This window comes from Mesocricetus auratus, unplaced genomic scaffold, assembly GCF_017639785.1.
Source record: "Mesocricetus auratus isolate SY011 unplaced genomic scaffold, BCM_Maur_2.0 Super-Scaffold_100025, whole genome shotgun sequence".
In the NCBI taxonomy this organism is placed as follows: Eukaryota; Metazoa; Chordata; class Mammalia; order Rodentia; family Cricetidae; genus Mesocricetus; species Mesocricetus auratus.
This window is the reverse complement of record NW_024429206.1, coordinates 20,365,836-20,384,421: the sequence shown is the minus strand read 5'-3', so window position 1 is coordinate 20,384,421 and position 18,586 is coordinate 20,365,836. Positions and strand designations below refer to the sequence as shown.

Below are 18,586 nucleotides of genomic sequence, written 5' to 3'. Positions count from 1 at the left end.
AGGGGCTTTTGCCCAGGCAGTCACAGAACCGAGAGGCAAAGATTTAAAAGGTTATATGAGACTTGATAAATGATCAGTTTGAAGACCGCAAATTGGAAAAGGGAGCCAGTTAATCCTCTATTGAAGAGTTTTAAGCTTATGTAGATTCAACCAATTTTGAATCAATGTGCAAAGCAACAGATTTCTACTTTATAGGTTTCTTTCTCTTCCTCCCTTTCTCCAACCCCTTCTCTTTTTTCTTTTTTTCTTTTTTCTTTTGGCAGCACTGGTGATGGAACCTAGAGCTTTAGCCATGTTAAACAAATTTCTCCACCATGGAAAAGATGCAGGGACTACATCTAGATAGTTCAGACAAACACTTGAGAAATGACTTGAAAACTTAACCATTAAGATTTCTGTCATATGGGGCAGGGTGGCACATGCCTTTAATCCCAGCACTCGGAAGGCAGAAGCAGGCAGATCTCTGTGAGTTCGAAGCCAGCCTGGTCTACAGAGTGAGTTCCAGGACAGGCTCCAAAGTCACAGAGAAACCGTGTCTCGAAATAACCACCCCCCAAAAAAAAGATTTCTGTCACATGGGGCTCAAGAGAGGCTCGGTGGTTGAGAGTATACTGCTCTTGCAGAGGACCTGAGTTCAGTTCCCGTCACTCACAACCAACTGTAACTCAGCTACAGTGGATCCCAAGCTTCTGCCATCCTTAGGTATCTGCACTCACCCGACCTTATCCCATTCAGAGCCATGCACACATATATTCATGTAATTAAAAGTAATTTAAGGGGCTGGAGAGATGCTCAGCAGGTAAGAGCACTGGCTTCTTTGTTTATAGAGGACACTGGTTTTAGTCCCAGCACCCACGTAGTGGCTCTCAACAGACTATAACTCCAGTTCCAGGGGATCCAACAGGCACACATGTGATGCACATACATACACGAATGTGGGCAAAACATTCATACATACAAAAAAAATCTAGTAAGACATTTTGCTGGGTGGTGGTGGCACATGCCTTTAATCCCAGCACTCAAGAGGCAGAGGCAGTTCGAGGCCATCCTGGTCTACAGAGAGAGTTCCAGGACAGTCAAGGATACACAGAGAAACCCTGGCTTAAACAAACAAATAAATAAATTTTAAGGAACAATTGTCATACTTTTAAGGCCTATTGCCACTTATGACAATGAAAAACCTCAGTAACTTTGGCTACACACCCTATTAACAAAGGGGCAATATTAACAGAGGCTTGGAACAGGATTGTCAATCTAAACCATCTGACTATAATAGTCAAAAAGCCCAGGATCCAATTTATAAAGTTATTTCAATCAGGAAAATATAACTTATTTTCAAAGGAAAAGAACAGATAGTAAACCCATGCTAACTCAGATCAAAGTTGTCAGCTACTACAACATGAAGTGAAAGCAAACAGTCTTGAAATGAATGGACGACAGCAGTACTAGCAATAGAAGCCATTCAAAAGGGGGGTGGGGCAGACAGTGGAGTGGGTACTGGAGAGATGGCTCAGTGTTAAGAGCAATGGCTGCCCTTCCAGAGGACCAGAGTTTAGACCTCAACACCCACATTAGGCAGCTCACAAACACCTGTAACTCCAGCTCCAAAGGATCTAATATCCTCTTCTGGCCTCTAAGGGCAACTACCCATGTGTTAACACACACACAATACAAGATGTTTGTCTCCAGTGTTCATGTAAACAACAAAGATGGAGAGGTGTGCTCAGTTTACTGTACAAGCAATCGTCAACCTAAACAATAGAACAAAAGCTTCTGGAGGGCTGGGTTCGTGTTCAGCAGTACCTACTTAGTATGTTCGAGGCCTGGGTCTGATCCATAGTATCATCAAATAAAAAACAAAAACAAAAACCAAACAAACAAACAAGGATTTACAAAGCAGCTTTTGGAAGTTATCAACACTAATCCCAAAAGACATGAACTGTTTTCTTCTAATATAAACCTTTAACCTGGGTCGGGCATTGGTGGCCCACGCCTTTAATCCCAGCACTCGGGAGGCAGAGGCAGGCGGATCTCTGTGAGATCCAGGCCGGGCTGGACCAATAAGCCTCCAAAACAATAAATACAGAGAGACCCTGTCTCGTAAAAACCAAAAAAAAAAAAAAAAAAGAGCTAGCTCCAGGACAGCCTCCAAAGCCACAGAAAAACCCTGACTTGAAAAAACAAAACAAAACAAAAAAACCCTTTAACCTGTGTTTTTAGTTTTTATAAACTGAACTCACATCTCAAAGGCCAAGAAAAGTTAGCTAGGAGGCACCTGATTTGAGACAGACAATGATCAAGGCCCTTCTACCTTAAGTAAACACAATGTCAGGTGACTTCGTTGATCAACCTTTAGAAAAAGTACTTTCATTGTCTTTTTTCTTTTTTGCCTGCCTTCCATGTCCCATCCTGCAAGCCTAACCCTCTGATGGTGCTGGGAATGAAATCCCTCACATATGATAGGTAAACACAAGCACTGAGCTACCCTTGAAACCCAGCACTGTAGTCTGAACCCTACTTTATGGTCTAGTTCGGCTGTAATGACAGGTAGTAAAAGAAAAGAGATTGTGAGCTGGAACACTTAGAAGGACTCTGGGATAAGCAGGCTGTGGCTCTACAAGGCCATGTGTCCAATTCTCAGTTGTCTTTCCCCACAGTACCATGATCTCACCTTAAAACAGTACTGGGTATGCTGGGCAGTGATGGTGCACACCTTTAATCCTGGCACCGGAAGGCATAGACAGGTGGATCTGAGTTTGAGGCCAGCCTGGTATACAGATTGAGTTCTAGGACAGTCAGGGCAACACAGAGAAACCCTACCCTGAAAAACAAACAAACAAACAAAGAAAAAAAACAGTACTGTGTGCAATTATAAGCCAAAGAGTGACTGAATGTATATGCAGCTGTTACAGACAGCTGTTCTAAGACATTATTTTCACCGTGTTTTGCATTACCTGTTACCTACTAAGAGTAACTTACTTGGTCAGCTTGTGGCTTTTCATTGCTGTGAGGAATTCTTGAACAATCTCAGGACTCTGGTTCCTACATGGCGTTTTTGATATGTATTTTAACGTCTAAAAAAAATAAACAAAAGAAAAGAAATTGAGATGTTTTTATTGATTTATTTTTAATTATGTGAGTCTATGAGGGTATGTGCACTTGAATACAGACAGATACCTGTGGAGGCTAGAGGCCTTGGAAGCTCCTAAAACCAGAGTTCCAAGCAGCTGAGTCACCCAATGTGGGTGCTGGGAATCAAACATGGGTCCTCTGCAAGAGCAATATATGTTCTTAACCACTCATTTGGAGTCCTGGGATAGAGGAATTTGAGTAAGGGGCTAGAGAAATGGTTCAGTGGTTAAGAACACATACTGTTCTTGCAGAGGACCCAGGTTCAATTCCTAGCATCCACACTGTGTCTCACAACTACATGTAATTCCAGTTCCAAGGGTCTGATGCCCTCCTCTGACCTCCACAGGTAAACATGCATGCACAAGATACAGACATACATGCAAGCAAAATACTCATATACATAAAATCTTGAAAAATAATTCTGAATAAGAAAAAATTAGTGATATAATTTAATATTCTAAAATTCTCATACTTTCAAGAGTTATTTATTTTTGAATTATATGTTTATGTGTGCATAAATGTAAGTATGTGTGTATATATGGTGCAGAAGAAACACTGATCCCCGATATTGGAGTTAGTTATAGGTAGTTATGAGCAGTGGAGGCTAGAGGCCTTGGAACCTCCTGAAACCAGAGTTCCAAGCAGCTGAGTCACCTGGTGCAGGTTCTAGAAACCAAATCAGATCCTCTGCAGGAGCAATGAGCACCTTCCTAACTGCTGAGCCACCACTCCAGCCCCAAGATAATCAAGTTCTAGCATGGAGCTACATTCTAGACCAACACCTGGGAGTTTTGTTTTTGCTTTTGAAAACTGGTCCTTAGGTTATAATGTCAACTTTCCGTTTATACATCAATTTAATGTAGTACTTTCTTGCTTTCCACTCAATTCCCAAACAGGTTAGGAAGAACAACCTTATGAATTATTTTTGCTTTCTTCCTTATTTATATGCCTTTAAACCCAACACTAAAGAGGCAGGGGCAGACAGATTTCTATGAGTTCTAAACCAGCCTGGTGTGTGAGTTTCAGGACAATCAAGGCTACACAGTGAGACACTGTCTCAAAAAACTCAAAAGGAGGAAAAAAATAATTTGTCCTAGCACAAAAAGCAGTTCTGGCCTTTGCCCTAGAGTTGCAGGTGGTAATTTCCAGGTCCATGGAATGTTATGCCTGGGCCCCTGGGTCATACTGCATATGCTTATCAACCTACCTTAGCAGCTGGCCCCACCTGTATAGTTTTAGAGCAAGGGTTAGCTGGCAGTAAGACTAGTATATATCAAGACCTAGAGGGGCTTCCCTGCTGGTAACACTCCATGCCTTTGGCCATATATGGACTTTATAAAAGTAATATGACCTGAGTCCATGTGTGAGGACAGTGGAAATTGGATATTCCCCTATTTTTTGATTCTCTTGGCTAATTTTAATCCGAATCCTATCCATGCAGCCAACTGTCACTGTAAATGTCATAGTCCTGAGTTAGATGAGGGGGAACCCACTTCTCCCTGCTGCACTGAATAGGTGCTAAGCACTGATAAAACACTGTTAAGCATCATTATCAGGGTTACTTTTATTATCATAAGCAATAGTTCTGATGTCCATTATCCTATTTATAAGCAAAGATCCTGTGGAAAAAGACAGACTCCACACTCACTGGGAACTGTCAAGCTCCCCCTTATCGTTCTGGCCTCCCTGAATTAAAGGACTGTGAGTCAGTGAGCTACCATGCCAGCACAGCCATTTTGATGCCTGCAGAGACACTTGGGGGAAATGATGTAACAATCACTGTTGCTTGTTGTGACTCCTAAATGGACAGGACTGTTATGAACATTCTATACTGGGCTTTTTTGTTCTCACAAGCCACAGTGAACTCTAGATGGTCCTGCAATCATTTCCATGCAAGCCAGAGGGAGAGCATTTCCCTTGATGGCCTCGCATTGGGTCTAGCATGACTTGTATGAAAGAGACAAGGCTATTATTGGAGCAAACATAAAACTTTCATCTGCATGTGAGGACAAGGCTATTATTGGAGCAAACATAAAACTTTCATCTGCATGTGAGGTCTGCTGTGGTCACTATCAACACCCCTTATCAGTTGGTCCTGAATGTCAACTTGCCTCAATTAGAATCACCTGAGTAGGAAGCCTCACCTTCAGAAATGTTCTAATTGCCTTGATGTGGGGATCTCACCAGTATTATGGGTGGCACCTTCTGCTAGTAGTCCAGATAAAAAAGGGCACGGCAGGAGGATCCCTCACCCTCTGTTCACGTGGTCCCCCACTTCTGCCGAGTTGACCTGCCCTGGTGCTTCCTACACTGATATCAGAACCAGAGTTTCCAAGTTCCCATCATGGACTAGGGACCAGCAGCTCTCCAGGAAATTTCTAGGCTTCCAGTGCCAAACAGAGACTGCTTAGGCACCCAGTCTTGTGGACTGAGCACTCCCAGTGAGAGACAGTCATTGTGGAACCATTCTGCTGCTGAGGCACAGAGTCCCAAGGACCAAGAAACTCTAAGGTTCTCAGCTCGAATACTATTTTAAAGGTGACTCTGTGTGTGTGTGTGTGTGTGTGTGTGTGTGTGTGTGTGATTCTTAGTTCCGTTAATTCCATTCCTCTAAGTGAACCCTGACTAATACACCCCTTCTCAACCTAAGTAGGCTGTTCAACTCACTGATGGGCTGACTATAGAAGATACCTTCGCCTTCTGTGCTGCCTGCCTTCCCATTGCAAAGGTGACATGGGCAGGCTGCTCTGACAACTGAAGACGACACAGAGCTTCAAGGCTGGCAGCTGTCTCACAAAGCAGTCTCCCTCCCCACTGGCGAGGCCCTGAGCAGCTAGGCTCACCTCATAGGTGATGGAGTTGAGGTTCTGCTGGCCAGCGCTAGGCTTGTTCTTCCCACTCTCCTTCCGCTGCTCCTTGAGATCTGTTAGCAACTGGTATACCTGGGAAGGGGTGCGAGAGACATTTGCCAATGAAGCTGAGGATGTATCTCTTGCAAGGTTTTAAAAGACAGTCAGGCAACACCGCTTTCTTCCCACAAACCTGCTTTCCAACAGAGCCAGTATTTCATCCTAGAACTGAGCAGCATCAAGTCGATTCAAGACATTCATTTATTTAAAATACAATACCGGAGAGATGGCTCAGTGGGTCGAGATGGCTCACTCACTACTCTTATAGGGGACCCTCACAAGAGCCAGCTCACAACTGCGGTGCCTGTGCCACGAGCAAGTCTGAGGTATCGGGAAATAAAAGACAAGACGTCCAACCGTTTGTGCTAAGAGAATGCATGTGTGTATGATTTATTGCAAGTGCTAAGAGGCCTCTCTCTGTAAAGAGGGAGCAGGCTTATATACAGGCTTAAAGCACAGTGGAGAAACCCCAGGTGTGAGAGCTCGTGTTTTCCTCGTGCTAGATGCTGGTTTCAGGCAGGCAAGGCCGGGGCTGTAAGCCAGGACTAGAGAGCAGGATGCACCTGTGGCTATCAGCTGATAAGCAATGCATAGAAATCCGTAGGGGCTGAGACCCAACACACAACCACTGTAATTCCAGGTCCAGGGGCTTCAATGGCCTAGTCTAGCTTCTATGGGCACTATACATGCACATACGCTCACACACTTTAAAAATTAAAAGTAAAAAATAAAATCTGATTTACAAATTGTAAAAAATGTATCTTTTTTTAATCTCAAAACCATTGAGTATTTCAAAGTAAATTTTCCTAAACTAAATATTTTAAGGGGCTCTGCTTAGGACACAAGCCTAGTGTAACAATTTCTTTCTGTAGAAGAAAGAACATGTAACAAATTATAAAATACAGCATTAAAAAAACAAGAGCTGAGGATATTGCTCAGTGGCAAACCATTTGCCTAATATGACAAAGTCCCTGGGTCCCCAGCATGACAAGGAAAACTGCTACAAGCAACAAGATCACACAGTAATTAATCAGCCTCATTTCACAAGACCAACTTCTGGAGGATTAAACCAGGACACAAGGCGTATTGAATAAAGTCTTGTGAATAAAATTGGCTGTTTCTTTTTTTTTTTTTTTGGTTTTTACAAGACAGGGTTTCTCTGTTTTGGAGGCTGTCGGTCCAGCCTGGCCTCGAACTCACAGAGATCCGCCTGCCTCTGCCTCCCGAGTGCTGGAATTAAAGGCGTGCGCCACCAACGCCCGGCTAAAATTGACTGTTTCTTACTGTGGATTCTTCCTGTAGTTTATTTCTTTCAGTAACAAACTTGGGATTTACTTCCCACCGCTCAATACTATCTGATCATTTACTGGGCACACTTTCTCCCATGCATTTGGAGTTTTACTGATTACACTTCCTAGCTATGTGTGAAACCTGCTCTCCATCAGCAGGTCCTAGTTTACTGATTACATTCCTTAGCCATGTGTGAGACCTGTCTCCCACTATCAGGTCCTTGTTCCCCTCTCCATTGTAATTGCGGGAGTTCTGCCTTCCTGCAATTATCCTTATTGACAGGCATTTGGTCAGGGTTTAGGGCCCAGGCAAAAGCATTCCATCTAAGATATTCCCAGATATCTAAGGACATAGAATTACTACACTCCCAAAGCTGTTGATTCATAGCTACTCAGATGGATAGAAAAAATAAGCATGCCCTAGCTTTACCTCACTGGCAGATAGAGAAGTGATAAACTAACCCTACACTAAAAGATTCTCAAACTTCTTGTTTTTATTAACTCAAGATTTTAGCTCAACTTAGACCCATTCCTTGACCCACAGCCCTAAGCAACTGGTGCTAAGTTTCTCCTAGAAGTTTTATAGTTTATTGCTCTATGTGTAAATCTTATCTGCCTTGCTGACCCTGAGAAACTCAAGCCTCCGAAAGCAATAAAAGCACCCAGGAGGCAGAGGCAGGCAGATCTCTGTGAGTTCCAGACCAGCCTGGTCTACAAGAGCCTTCCCTCTCACCAACCCTTTTCCGCTCTCTCCTTCAGCCTGCAAATTACTAAGCTGCTCATTCTTACTAAATTATTCAAAACAGTGAGTCAGGTCAACTCTTAGTCTCAAAATGAGGGTGTCAACACCTTTGGGGGCCCTTTGAAGATAAAATGAAATAAGACATGGTAATTAGCAAAGGGCGAAGATTGTAACAGAAAGAGAAGGCTCTAAAGTGGCAGCTCTTAGGACTCTGGGATTTACGGAAGGGTACTTATGAACCAGAGCCTCCCTGCTTCCTTGAAGAACCATGTGTAATTCACCAAACTGAAGACTATTCCACAATCCACCAGGGGCCACCTGCCCTTTGTTAAAGTGGAAACTTCAAAAGAGTTGTCACTTCTAAAGAAAACTAATCCAACATCCTCACAAGCAAAGACTGAACCAGAAGAGGGAACTACAACAGCCCTACAGGGTCCTTACCTCATAGTTACTGAGCAGTGCCGCGTTCGCATCCTTCCTGCATAAGAACAGAGTCATTATCAGTTCACAACTATTCCAAGGGTTCAGTAATCCACAAAATAATCCCCTTAGTCGAGATCCAGCTATCTAGTTCAAGAACAACCTAATACTAGAAACGCCTAAGTCATGCCTGGGTTAGCTGGCCCTGCATCAGCAATAGACAACTTTCCTGTCCTTTTCTTTTAGTATTTATTTTATTTATGTGTGTGCGTGTGCCTACGAATGTACTACATGAGTATGCAGATGCATGTGCCTGTGCGCAGAGGGCACTAAAGCCCTCAAAGCTGCAGGCGTTTGCAGACTCGTCACATGGGTGCTGAGATCTAAACTCTTGGTTCTCATAGTAGTAAGCATTCTTAACCACTGAACTGTCTCTCTGGCCCCCAGACTTTCCATTTTATAGACACAGCATTTCACATGCCCATGTCCCCAGGGATGACTAAGACACCATATCATTCCAAACCTATGTCAACAGAAGTTGAGAAGTCAGACATCTAACCCAAGTTAGTTACAAGAACATGGACGCAGCCGAGCAGTCAGCCGAGCAGTGATGGCGCACACCTTTAACCCCAGCACTTGGGAGGCAGAGGCAGGTGGATCTCTGTGATTTGAGGCCAGGCTGGTCTACAGAGTGTGTGCCAGGACAGGCTCCAAAGCAATACAGAGAAATCCCCCCAAAAAAGCCACACAGAGAAACCCTGTCCTGAAAAGCAAACAAACAAAAAGAACATGGAAGTCAAATCTCAAAGGAACCCCACTACAGAAGCAAGAGCACTAGAAGTGACTAGAGAAACAAGGTGCTGATTCGTCCTTAGTCAACATCCTTCTCTAATTACAACCACTAGCTACTGGCATCTTGGACAACCTGAGTCCTGCCAAGTTGTCAGAAATGGTCTATGTACTTTAACACGAACATTGTCACTAAAACTCCAGCAAGGGTCAAGGATCCTGTGAAAGAGTCAGAGACGTCATCTATTCAATTGCTAAAAGCCTGTTTTTTCTCCTGTGTAACAGCTGATTAAGCAATCTCTTTTTTCCCTACCGTTCCTGTGTGAGCACAGCTATGGCACAAGTGTCAACTTAATTCACTCCCCACTATCATATCAGAGACATCCTATCAGTAATGGCACAGATCACAACTGGTCCATTCCACACCATCACAGCAGACGACATATTGCTCCAAGCAGCCTAGAGCCAGTATACTATGACAATTAAAGACACAATTTTGAAACCAAACATATTTAGGTTCTGATTCCTCTCTGCCAAGTTAAGATGTAGATTTTATTGGACCAATTTCTCCCCATGCTTACCCCAGCTAAAACAAAATATGGGAACAATCTAGTATAACATGGAGGCTGGAGAGATGGCTCAGTGGTTAGGAGCATCAGTTGCTCTTTCAGAGGACCTAGGTTTGATTCCCTGCATCCACATGATGGTTCACAACCATTTGTAATTCCAATCCTGAGGGAATCCTATTCCTTCTTCTGACATGCAGAATAGTATATAGACAAACATGTAGACAAAACACTTGTGTGATGAAAAAAAGAGAAGATTATGTCAACTCTCACTAAAACCCCTCCAACGCAGGGCCTACTGATATGATTCCAACATTCAGGTGACACAGCTGAGGCCGGAGATAAACGTAACTTGCTTACACAGTAAGAAGTCCCAGTGAAACGGAAGATAATTGTGACTATGAAAAGTAAGACTGGACTAGGTGAAACGAGTAACAGAATCCCAAAAATTCAAGTAGAGCAGTCTAGAGCTTACACAATGAACAAGAAGCACTGTGTATTCTTTCACCGGGAGTGAACCTAGATGACGAAAATGATAGTGCAGAATTGTGAAACCATGGGCGTTCGAGATGGCTGCTTTCCCCAGTCAACAATTACAGTGGGACTCTCCCACAGCTAACACAGGGGTCAACAAGTTAGCAGCACAGTGGTGTCAGCACAGAAATCCAATCAGTGAGCAGAGGCTAGTTAAATGCAAACAGCTACAACTTCACAAATCTGCTTCATCCCCAAGACTCTGCACCCAAGTCAGAGATTTATATTTAGAAAGACTCTAACACAAGAAAAATAGTGTAGGGCTCAATTAGCAGAATGCTTGCCCAGCATGGCCAATGGCTTTGCTTCTGTATCTATCACCAAAAACACCAGGCATGGCAGCCTGTAATCAGACTGAGGCAAAAGTATCAGAAGTCATGCCACCCTCAGCTATGGGGGGGGGGGGGATTTGAGGCCAAACTGAATTAAATGAGATCCTGTATTTTTTTTTTTTTTTTTTTTTTTGGTTTTACGAGACATGGTTTCTCTGTATTGTTTTGGAGGCTGTCGGTTCAGCCCGGGCTCGAACTCACAGAGATCCGCCTGCCTCTGCCTGCAGAGTGCTGGGATTAAAGGCGTGCGCCACCACCGCCCAGTGAGATCCTGTCTTAAAAAAAAAAAGAAATTAAACAGAAAAATTAAATCATGTTGAATTAATCAGGAAATCAGTCCAGACGGCATCCTATTTCTGGTTGGAATTGAGTTACACTTCCCAAGCTCCTGTGATATCACTTGAGTGCCAATGAAGCCATCCTCAGCATCACTGGTACAAGTCATTTCCAAATCATACACCACTCTGCTATCATGCACTGAGAAATCTGACCCTGGCCATTCTAAGTCACTGCCTGACTATTCAAGTCAATATTGTAAACACAAACCCAGGGGCAAGATGGTGCATACTTAGGGTTGGGGAAAGAGGAGCACACTGGCTACACAGAGAGACCCTATCTCAAATACCCAAACAGACACACACACACACACACACACACACACACACACACACACACACACACTCATACACACAATAGGCATTGCAGGCCATCTGATATGGGTGCTGGAAATAGAACTCAGGTCCTCTGCAAGGGCAACAAATGCTCTTAACCATGCACCCATCTTTCCAGACCCAAGGGAAATTCTTCTGTTGTTGTTGCTTTGTTTTTGTTTCTCTGTGTATCCCTGACTGGTCTGGAACTAGCTCTGTAGAGCAGGCTGTCCTCAAACTCAGAAATCTACCTGCCTCTGCCTCCACAGTACTGGGATTAAATATGTGGGCCACCAGTGCCGGGCTTGAAAAAGTCTTTTAAAGGCAGTTTTTATCCTCAGTAAATTCCTACAGTTACCATTAGGTTGTTGAACAAAGAATAATCTCAGTTTCCCACAAAGAAAAATACAAACGAAGCACAAATAATTCAGGAAGTCCATCAGAACCCAAACCAGGCACAAGTGGTGTCTGCAACCCATCCCACTGGTGGGAGCTCAACTTCATAATCTGATGACACAGACAAACAAATCATCCATCGCAGGTCAACATCACTGAAAAGCCTAATGAAGTGTTCTAGAATAGAGAAAATTAAAGAAGAGCACAATTCAATGCAGTTCTTGGCTGGGCCAGGGAGAAACCTCCAACTAGATGACATGATTGCAGATGGAGAGATGGCTCAGTGGTTAAGAGCACTTGCTGCCTTCAGAGAATCCAAATTTGGTTCCTAGCACCCACACTGAGCATCTCACAAATACCTACAACTCCATCTCCATGAGCTCCAATGCTCTTTTCTAGCCTCCACAAACACCACACATGTGCACACACAGAGACATGCACGTATAAAATAAAAATATCTAAATCTTTAAATGATATTATTGAGACAACTGAATAAATCTGGACATGCACTGGATTGACATCAGTGTTGAGTTTTCTAGGTATTATAAGGGCATTGTGGTTAGTTAGGACAATGTCACTCTTTGAGAAAGGGTGAAAAAACTGGAGACAGGGGTTAATGGTTAACTTGTTGCTCTTCCAGAGAACCCACATTCAGCATTAAACACTGTGGTGCACAACCATCTTTAATTCCAGTTCCAAAAGATCCAATGTCCTCTTCTGACCTTGTGGGTACCAGGAACAAACATAGTATACATATTTGCAGGCAGGCAAAATGCTCATACACATGATAAAGTAAGTAAATCTAAAATGATCTTTGGTTTTGATTTGGTTTGGTTTTGAGTTCCTCTGTGTAGCCCTGGCTGTCCTAGAACTAGCTCTGTAGAACTAGGCTGGCCTCTGCCTCCTGAGTGCGGGGATTAAAGAGTAAAATAATGCCAAGATATCTGCAATTCTCAAATGGTTCAGTATAACGTGTATGTAAATATGTATATGGAGAGAATGCTTATATAAAATAAGGCAAACATCCATACCAAATGTTACCAAATGGGTCAGTGAGATGGCTCAGTGAGTAAAGGCACTTACTGCCAAGTCTGACAGCAGAGTTTGATCCCATATGGTGGAAAGAACTAACTCCCACAAGCGGTCCTCTGACTTCCACATGTATCTTGGGGCACATGTACCTCAATATGTAAATAAACATAATTCAATTTTTAAAGCTGTTAACAAGTAAAGCCCCAGTGAGAGGCTGTAGCAGGTCAAGGTACCTGCCACCAAGCCTGATAACCTGAGCTCAAACCCAGGGACTCACAGAGTGTAAGAAAAGAACTGACTCTCACAGGTTGTCCTGACCCCCACATGTACACCAAGACATAGATACACTCACAAATAATTAAAATGCAAAAAAAAATTAAGATAACAAATGAGCTAGGTGTGGTAGCACCCAGTATAAACTCAGCACCCGTCAGGTTAAGGAAGGAAGATCAGACATTCAAAGGCAGCCTAGGCTATAGGTTGAGAACCTTATATGGTAGATTGGTTGGTTGGTTTTTAAAGAAACTGTCATATATATTCCGTGTCCATTCACGTTTTGCCTGTATGTATTGTATGTATGTCTGTATGAAGGTGTGGGAATCCCATGAAACTGGAGTTATAGGCAGAGAGAGCTGGGAATTGAACCTGGGTCCTCTGGAGGAGCACTCAGCGCTCTTAACCTCTGAGCCATCTCTCTAGCCCATTTGTTTATTTTTAAACTGGCTACTGAAACTCACAAGTGTAATCTCAGCATCTGGAAGGTGGAGGCCAGATTGTGGTTTAGTTTTGTTTTTAAGCTAGGCTCTCATGGTGTAACAGAGACTGACCTGGGTCTTGCTATGCTGCTGGAGCTGCCCTTAATCTTATGATCCTCCTACTGCTACTCCTAAATGCTAGGATTACAAACCTGGGCCCAAGTGAATTTTAAAGATTATGGGATCTATGCTATAGGTAGGCAGTTACTTAGTGTCCTTGTTTATTGTTTTGTTTTGTTTTTTCGAGACAAGGTTTCTCTCTATTGTTTTGGAGGCTGTCCTGGAACTCGCCCTGTAGACCAGGCTGGCCTCGAATTCAGAGATCCACTTGCCTCTGCCTCCCTGAGTGCTGGGATTAAAGGAGTGCGCCACCACCGCCCAACTACTTAATGTCCTTAAATAACTCATTAGTGGATAAAACTGTCTTACTATTTGAAATTTAATCTGTGAAGTGTGCTTAATGTGCTAAGTCAATTTAACAGAAGTAAACAACTTCTGTGGAAAACAGAACTCTGAATAAACAGAACAAAATGATCTATGGACAGACTTTCCTTAAAAGCACACACAAACACCAAAAAAGCAGAACAAACAAAAGAGTGAGCAGTGTCTATTAATTGCCACACACTTAACTTACGAATGGAATGACGAGCAGAATTGCTAAACTTTTCTATGCTTAAAACATGCCATCAATTCATGGTCTGAAAAACTCAACCTTGATAAGAAAACTGAAAACTTCAACGTCAGTGAGCACTTTAACTTGTACCTTGCACCTCACAGCTAGCTCACAAGCACACTCTTCCTAAGCTACTGCTGGGTTGTTATATACCTTCTGCTTCTCTTTCTAAATCTCTACATTGCTCGTTGTGAAAGGAAAACAATCCTAATACACACTACAGAGGACAATGCCCATTTCCCCAACTCTGACTATACATATATTACACTGAAGAAGCCACAGGAGGCTACAGAGATGGCTGAGCAGTTAAGAGCTTGTACTTGGGAGGCAGAGGCAGGCGGCTCTCTCTGAGTTCCACACAAGAGCTAGTTCCAAAGCGACAGAGAAACCCTGTCTCAAAAACAAACAAACAAACAAACAAACAAACAGAGCTTGTACTGGTCCTGTCGAGGACCCAGGTTTGCATCCCGGCACCCACATCAGGTGGCTGACAATCACCAATAACTCCAGCTCCAGAGGACCTGATGCCCTCTTCTGGCGCCTCCAAGGGCACTGCACTCACATGCACAAACCCAAAAGACAAATACACATACAATGAAAAATTTTTTTTGTTTTTTCCATAAAGGGTTTCTCTGTGTAGTGTAGTTCTGTGAGTTGGGAATGTAGCTCAGTTAGTAGAGTGCTCTCCTTGTTAGTATTCAGGCGTTTCTACTGGCCTGTACTCAGGGTTCTGACAGGATACGTCCCAACGGCAGCCACTAAGAGAATGACCTGTGCATATTCACTGTGTTCCCTTTTAAAAGGGCCCTGCCAACCTCCCATCCTCTCTTTCTTTCTCTTCCTCTCTATCTGTTCCCCGCCCCCTTTCTTCTCTCTCTCCCTCTTTCCTTTCTCCTCTCAACTGCTGCTCCTGTCTCCAGAGGCCAGTCTCCCTCTTCCCTCCCCCTTTTTATGACCCTAATAAAAAAGTCCTCTACTTGAACCCTGTCACATGGCATCTTTCTCTCTGAGAGCACAGCTTTTTTTTTTAAATTACAACACTCCTAAGATGCATAAAGCCCTGAGCCCCATCCCCAGCACTGCATAAACAGGGTGTGGCGCTATACACCAGTACAATCAGCACTGGGAAAGTAGCAGCAGGAACTCAGAAGCTCAAGGTCACCCTTGAAGGGGTAGTGAATTCAAGGCTAAGCTAAGCCCTGGATACATGAGCCCCTACCACAAGAGGGGAGGGCTGGAAAACAGGGAAGTCTGTCTAACGACTAGTAGGCAAAGAGCTAGATTTTGGTTTAAACAATCTGACAGAAAATGAGGGGGGTAAAAAAGCCAGAAACATTTTGAGGAACCACCATCATATAAATGAATATATACCAAGAAATGCATACAGAGAAAACGTCCCAAGAAGATAAAGCACTAAGATGCTCAATAACATTGAGACACCAGCAAGGGAAGAGGAGTAAGAAAAGAACTCCCAGCAGTAGGCTGTAGGGAGAAATTCAGGGCCCTGTGAAAGCTGAGCATTTCCAGGGTGTCTGACAATAGCTACTCAGATGGAGAAAGCTGAACCAGACAGCATAAGCTACACAGTGAGATGCCCCTCCCATCCCAAATATTTTTTTTTTTTTTTTTTGGTTTTTCGAGACAGGGTTTCTCTGTGGCTTTGGAGGCTGTCCTGGAACTAGCTCTTGTAGACCAGGCTGGCCTCAAACTCACAGAGATCCACCTGCCTCTGCCTCCCAAGTGCTGGGATTAAAGGCGTGCGCCAACGCCTGGCCCATCTCAAGTACTTAAGGGCTAATCTAATGTGGCAGCTTGAGAGGTGTCAAGATCAATGTCAGCCTGGGCTACTTATGACTCTGTATTAAAACAAGTCTGGCCAGGCGTTGGTGGCGCACGCCTTTAATCCCAGCACTCAGGAGGCAGAGACAGAAGGATCTCTGTGAGTTCAAGACCAGCCTGGTCTACAGAGCTAGTTCCAGGATAGCCTCCAAGACAATACAGAAAAAAATCCTGTCTCGAGAAAAAAAAAAAGAAAAAAGAAGTCTAACAAACTGTAGTATATATAACAAGTGAACGGAAGGTAAAGAAAGATGAATGATAACAACACAATTTAGGTATGGCATCCAGGGGCATATAAAGTCCACAGGTAAAATAGATGCAAAAACTTGCATTAGCACATGACTTTAATCTCAGTACTTGGGAGGCAGAGGCAGGTCTACTGAGTGAGTTCCAGGACAGTCTCCAAAGCTACAGAGAAACCCTGTCTTGGAAAAACAAAAACAAACAAAAAACCAGTATGGAGAAAAAACTGTCAAGATGGCTTTGCTGGTGGGAGAGTAACTGCCTAGAATGTTCAGGATGCTGCCATTCCAAACACAATATGATGATAGGGGGTGTGGCTTAGTGTTAAAGGGCTTGTTTAGCATCCCTAGTGTCCATCCCCAGCACCACAATAATAATAATAGTGTGGAGGGTGTCATTCAGTGGTACCCACCTAGCATGTGCAAGATTCTGGATACTATCCCTAATATCACAAAATGATGATGGTGGTGGTGGTGATAGTGATGATGGCGTCTGGGGAGTTAGCTCAGAAATTTGCCTAGTTTCCTGATTGACCTCAATGTCAACTTGAAATAGCCTAGCATCATCTGGAAGAGAAGCCTCAATTGAGGAACTGTCTTTTATCAGGTTGGTCTGTGGGCATGTCCATGAGGGACTGTCTTGATTATTAAATGATGCCAGAGAGTTCAGCCCACTGCAGGTGCACCATCCCGGGGTAGGTGGTCCTGAGCTGTATAAAAAAGTTGGAAAGCAGCCAGAGAGTAAACCGGATAGCAGAGTTCTTGAACGGGTTCTGCTCAGGTTCCTGCCCTGACTTCCCTCATTGATGAACTGTGTCCTGAAGTGTAAGATGTAATAAACCCAGTCAGGCAGTGGTAGTGAACCCTAGAGGCTGGCAGATCTCTGTGAGTTCGAAGCCAGCCTGGACTACAGAGTTTCAGGGCAGCCAGAGAAACCTTGTCTCAAAAGAACCAAAAGATGTAATAAACCCCTTCTACCCCCAAGTTGCTTTTGGTCATGGTGTTCGTCATGCAGCAGAAAGGAAACTAGCACACCTTGTATGTTCACAGCCCTGGGTATCGGTATCACAAAATAACGACGGCGACAACGGCGGGGGATGAAGCTAAGCCTTTGGCTAGCGTGTGGAAAGTCCTGGGTACCAACTCCAGCATTTACAAAATGACGATGGTGATGATGATGGGGGGGGGGTGGATGAGTAGTAGAGTGTTTCCCTAGCATAAGCAAAGCCTGCATCCCAGGATAGTAATTATGACTGGTGCGTACCCCCCCGGGGGGGGGGCAGACTACTTGCGCGGCACGCGCAAGGTCTTGAGTTTCATACCCAGAACCAGACAGACAGACAGACAGACAGACAGACAGAAAAAACCCTCAATTCCTCCTACGTTCCCCTTCCTGAAAGAATGTGGTGGCCGGACCGGCAGGATCCCTCCCCAGTCGCCCCACCTCCAGCTACTTCCGTCCCGTCCACTCCGCCCACCCGCCCAGCTCCCGAGTGCGGAGGGTCGGCCAGCAGCCGCCTCACGGCCCCCAGATGAGTCGGGTTTCCCTTGGACGTGCCGCTTACACTTCCATGTCGCCTCTGCTTGGTCGTGCGCAGCCGCTGGAAAGGAACGGCCTCGCGTTGTGCCACCGCCGCGGAGCTCTCCGCCTCTGTGTGCGCGCCGCAAGGCACTCTGGGACGGCCGTGCTGCATGCCGGGATCGCTGCGGGGAAGGCCGGGCTCCTCCTCGAGTCCAGGCGTCGTACCGATTTCGAATTTCAGCCTCTGGAGCGTTTGGAGACGAAATGTAGACCTTTTCCATGGTCTACGTTTTGTTAGGGTTTTAGTGAGATAAGGTTCCGGCTTTGGACGCGTTAAAAAAATCTCCAAGCTGGTCAGTTAGTTCACTTGTTATCTCAGCACTAGAGAGGTTGGGGCAGGGGGATTGCCACGAGTTCCTGGCTAGCTTGTACTACAGACTGGGTTTCAAGCTATCTTGGGCTATTGGAGACCCCTGTACACATACACCACCCAGAAACCAGCCAGGCATGGTGGCACACGCCTCTAATTCCAGCAAGGGAAAAAAAGGAAGGTAGAGGCCAGCACATCTCTGTGAGACAGCCAAGGCTGCACAAAGAAACAGAGAACGGGAGAGGGAGAGAGAGAGACAGCTGGAGAGATGGTGTAGCAGTTAAGAGTGCTTCATTTCTAGCAAAAGATCAGGATTTGGTTCCCAGCACCAATGAGGTGACTCACAACAACTTAGAACTCCAATTGCAGAGGATCCAAGGCCTTTTTTTATAGC

At 44.4% G+C, this 18,586-nt stretch overlaps 1 protein-coding gene across 2 annotated transcripts in view; it reads right to left on the bottom strand.

Annotated features, from left to right (window-relative positions):
- LOC101825039 (CGRP receptor component) overlaps nucleotides 1-18,009 on the bottom strand; it is a 28,885-nt gene extending 10,876 nt beyond the window's left edge. Inside the window, exons 1-4 of one of the 2 annotated variants that reach the window (XM_040731289.1) lie at nucleotides 17,866-17,977; nucleotides 8,514-8,550; nucleotides 5,976-6,074; nucleotides 2,980-3,074 (exon numbers count right to left, since the gene is read on the bottom strand). In XM_040731289.1, the coding sequence (XP_040587223.1) occupies nucleotides 2,980-3,074; nucleotides 5,976-6,074; nucleotides 8,514-8,550; nucleotides 17,866-17,873 (239 nt within the window). In that variant the 5' untranslated portion in view covers nucleotides 17,874-17,977. Of the gene's footprint in view, nucleotides 1-2,979; nucleotides 3,075-5,975; nucleotides 6,075-8,513; nucleotides 8,551-17,865 lie in introns of both variants that reach the window. The other variant, XM_040731288.1, reaches the window with a different exon arrangement.
- Nucleotides 18,010-18,586: the final 577 nt, after the last annotated feature.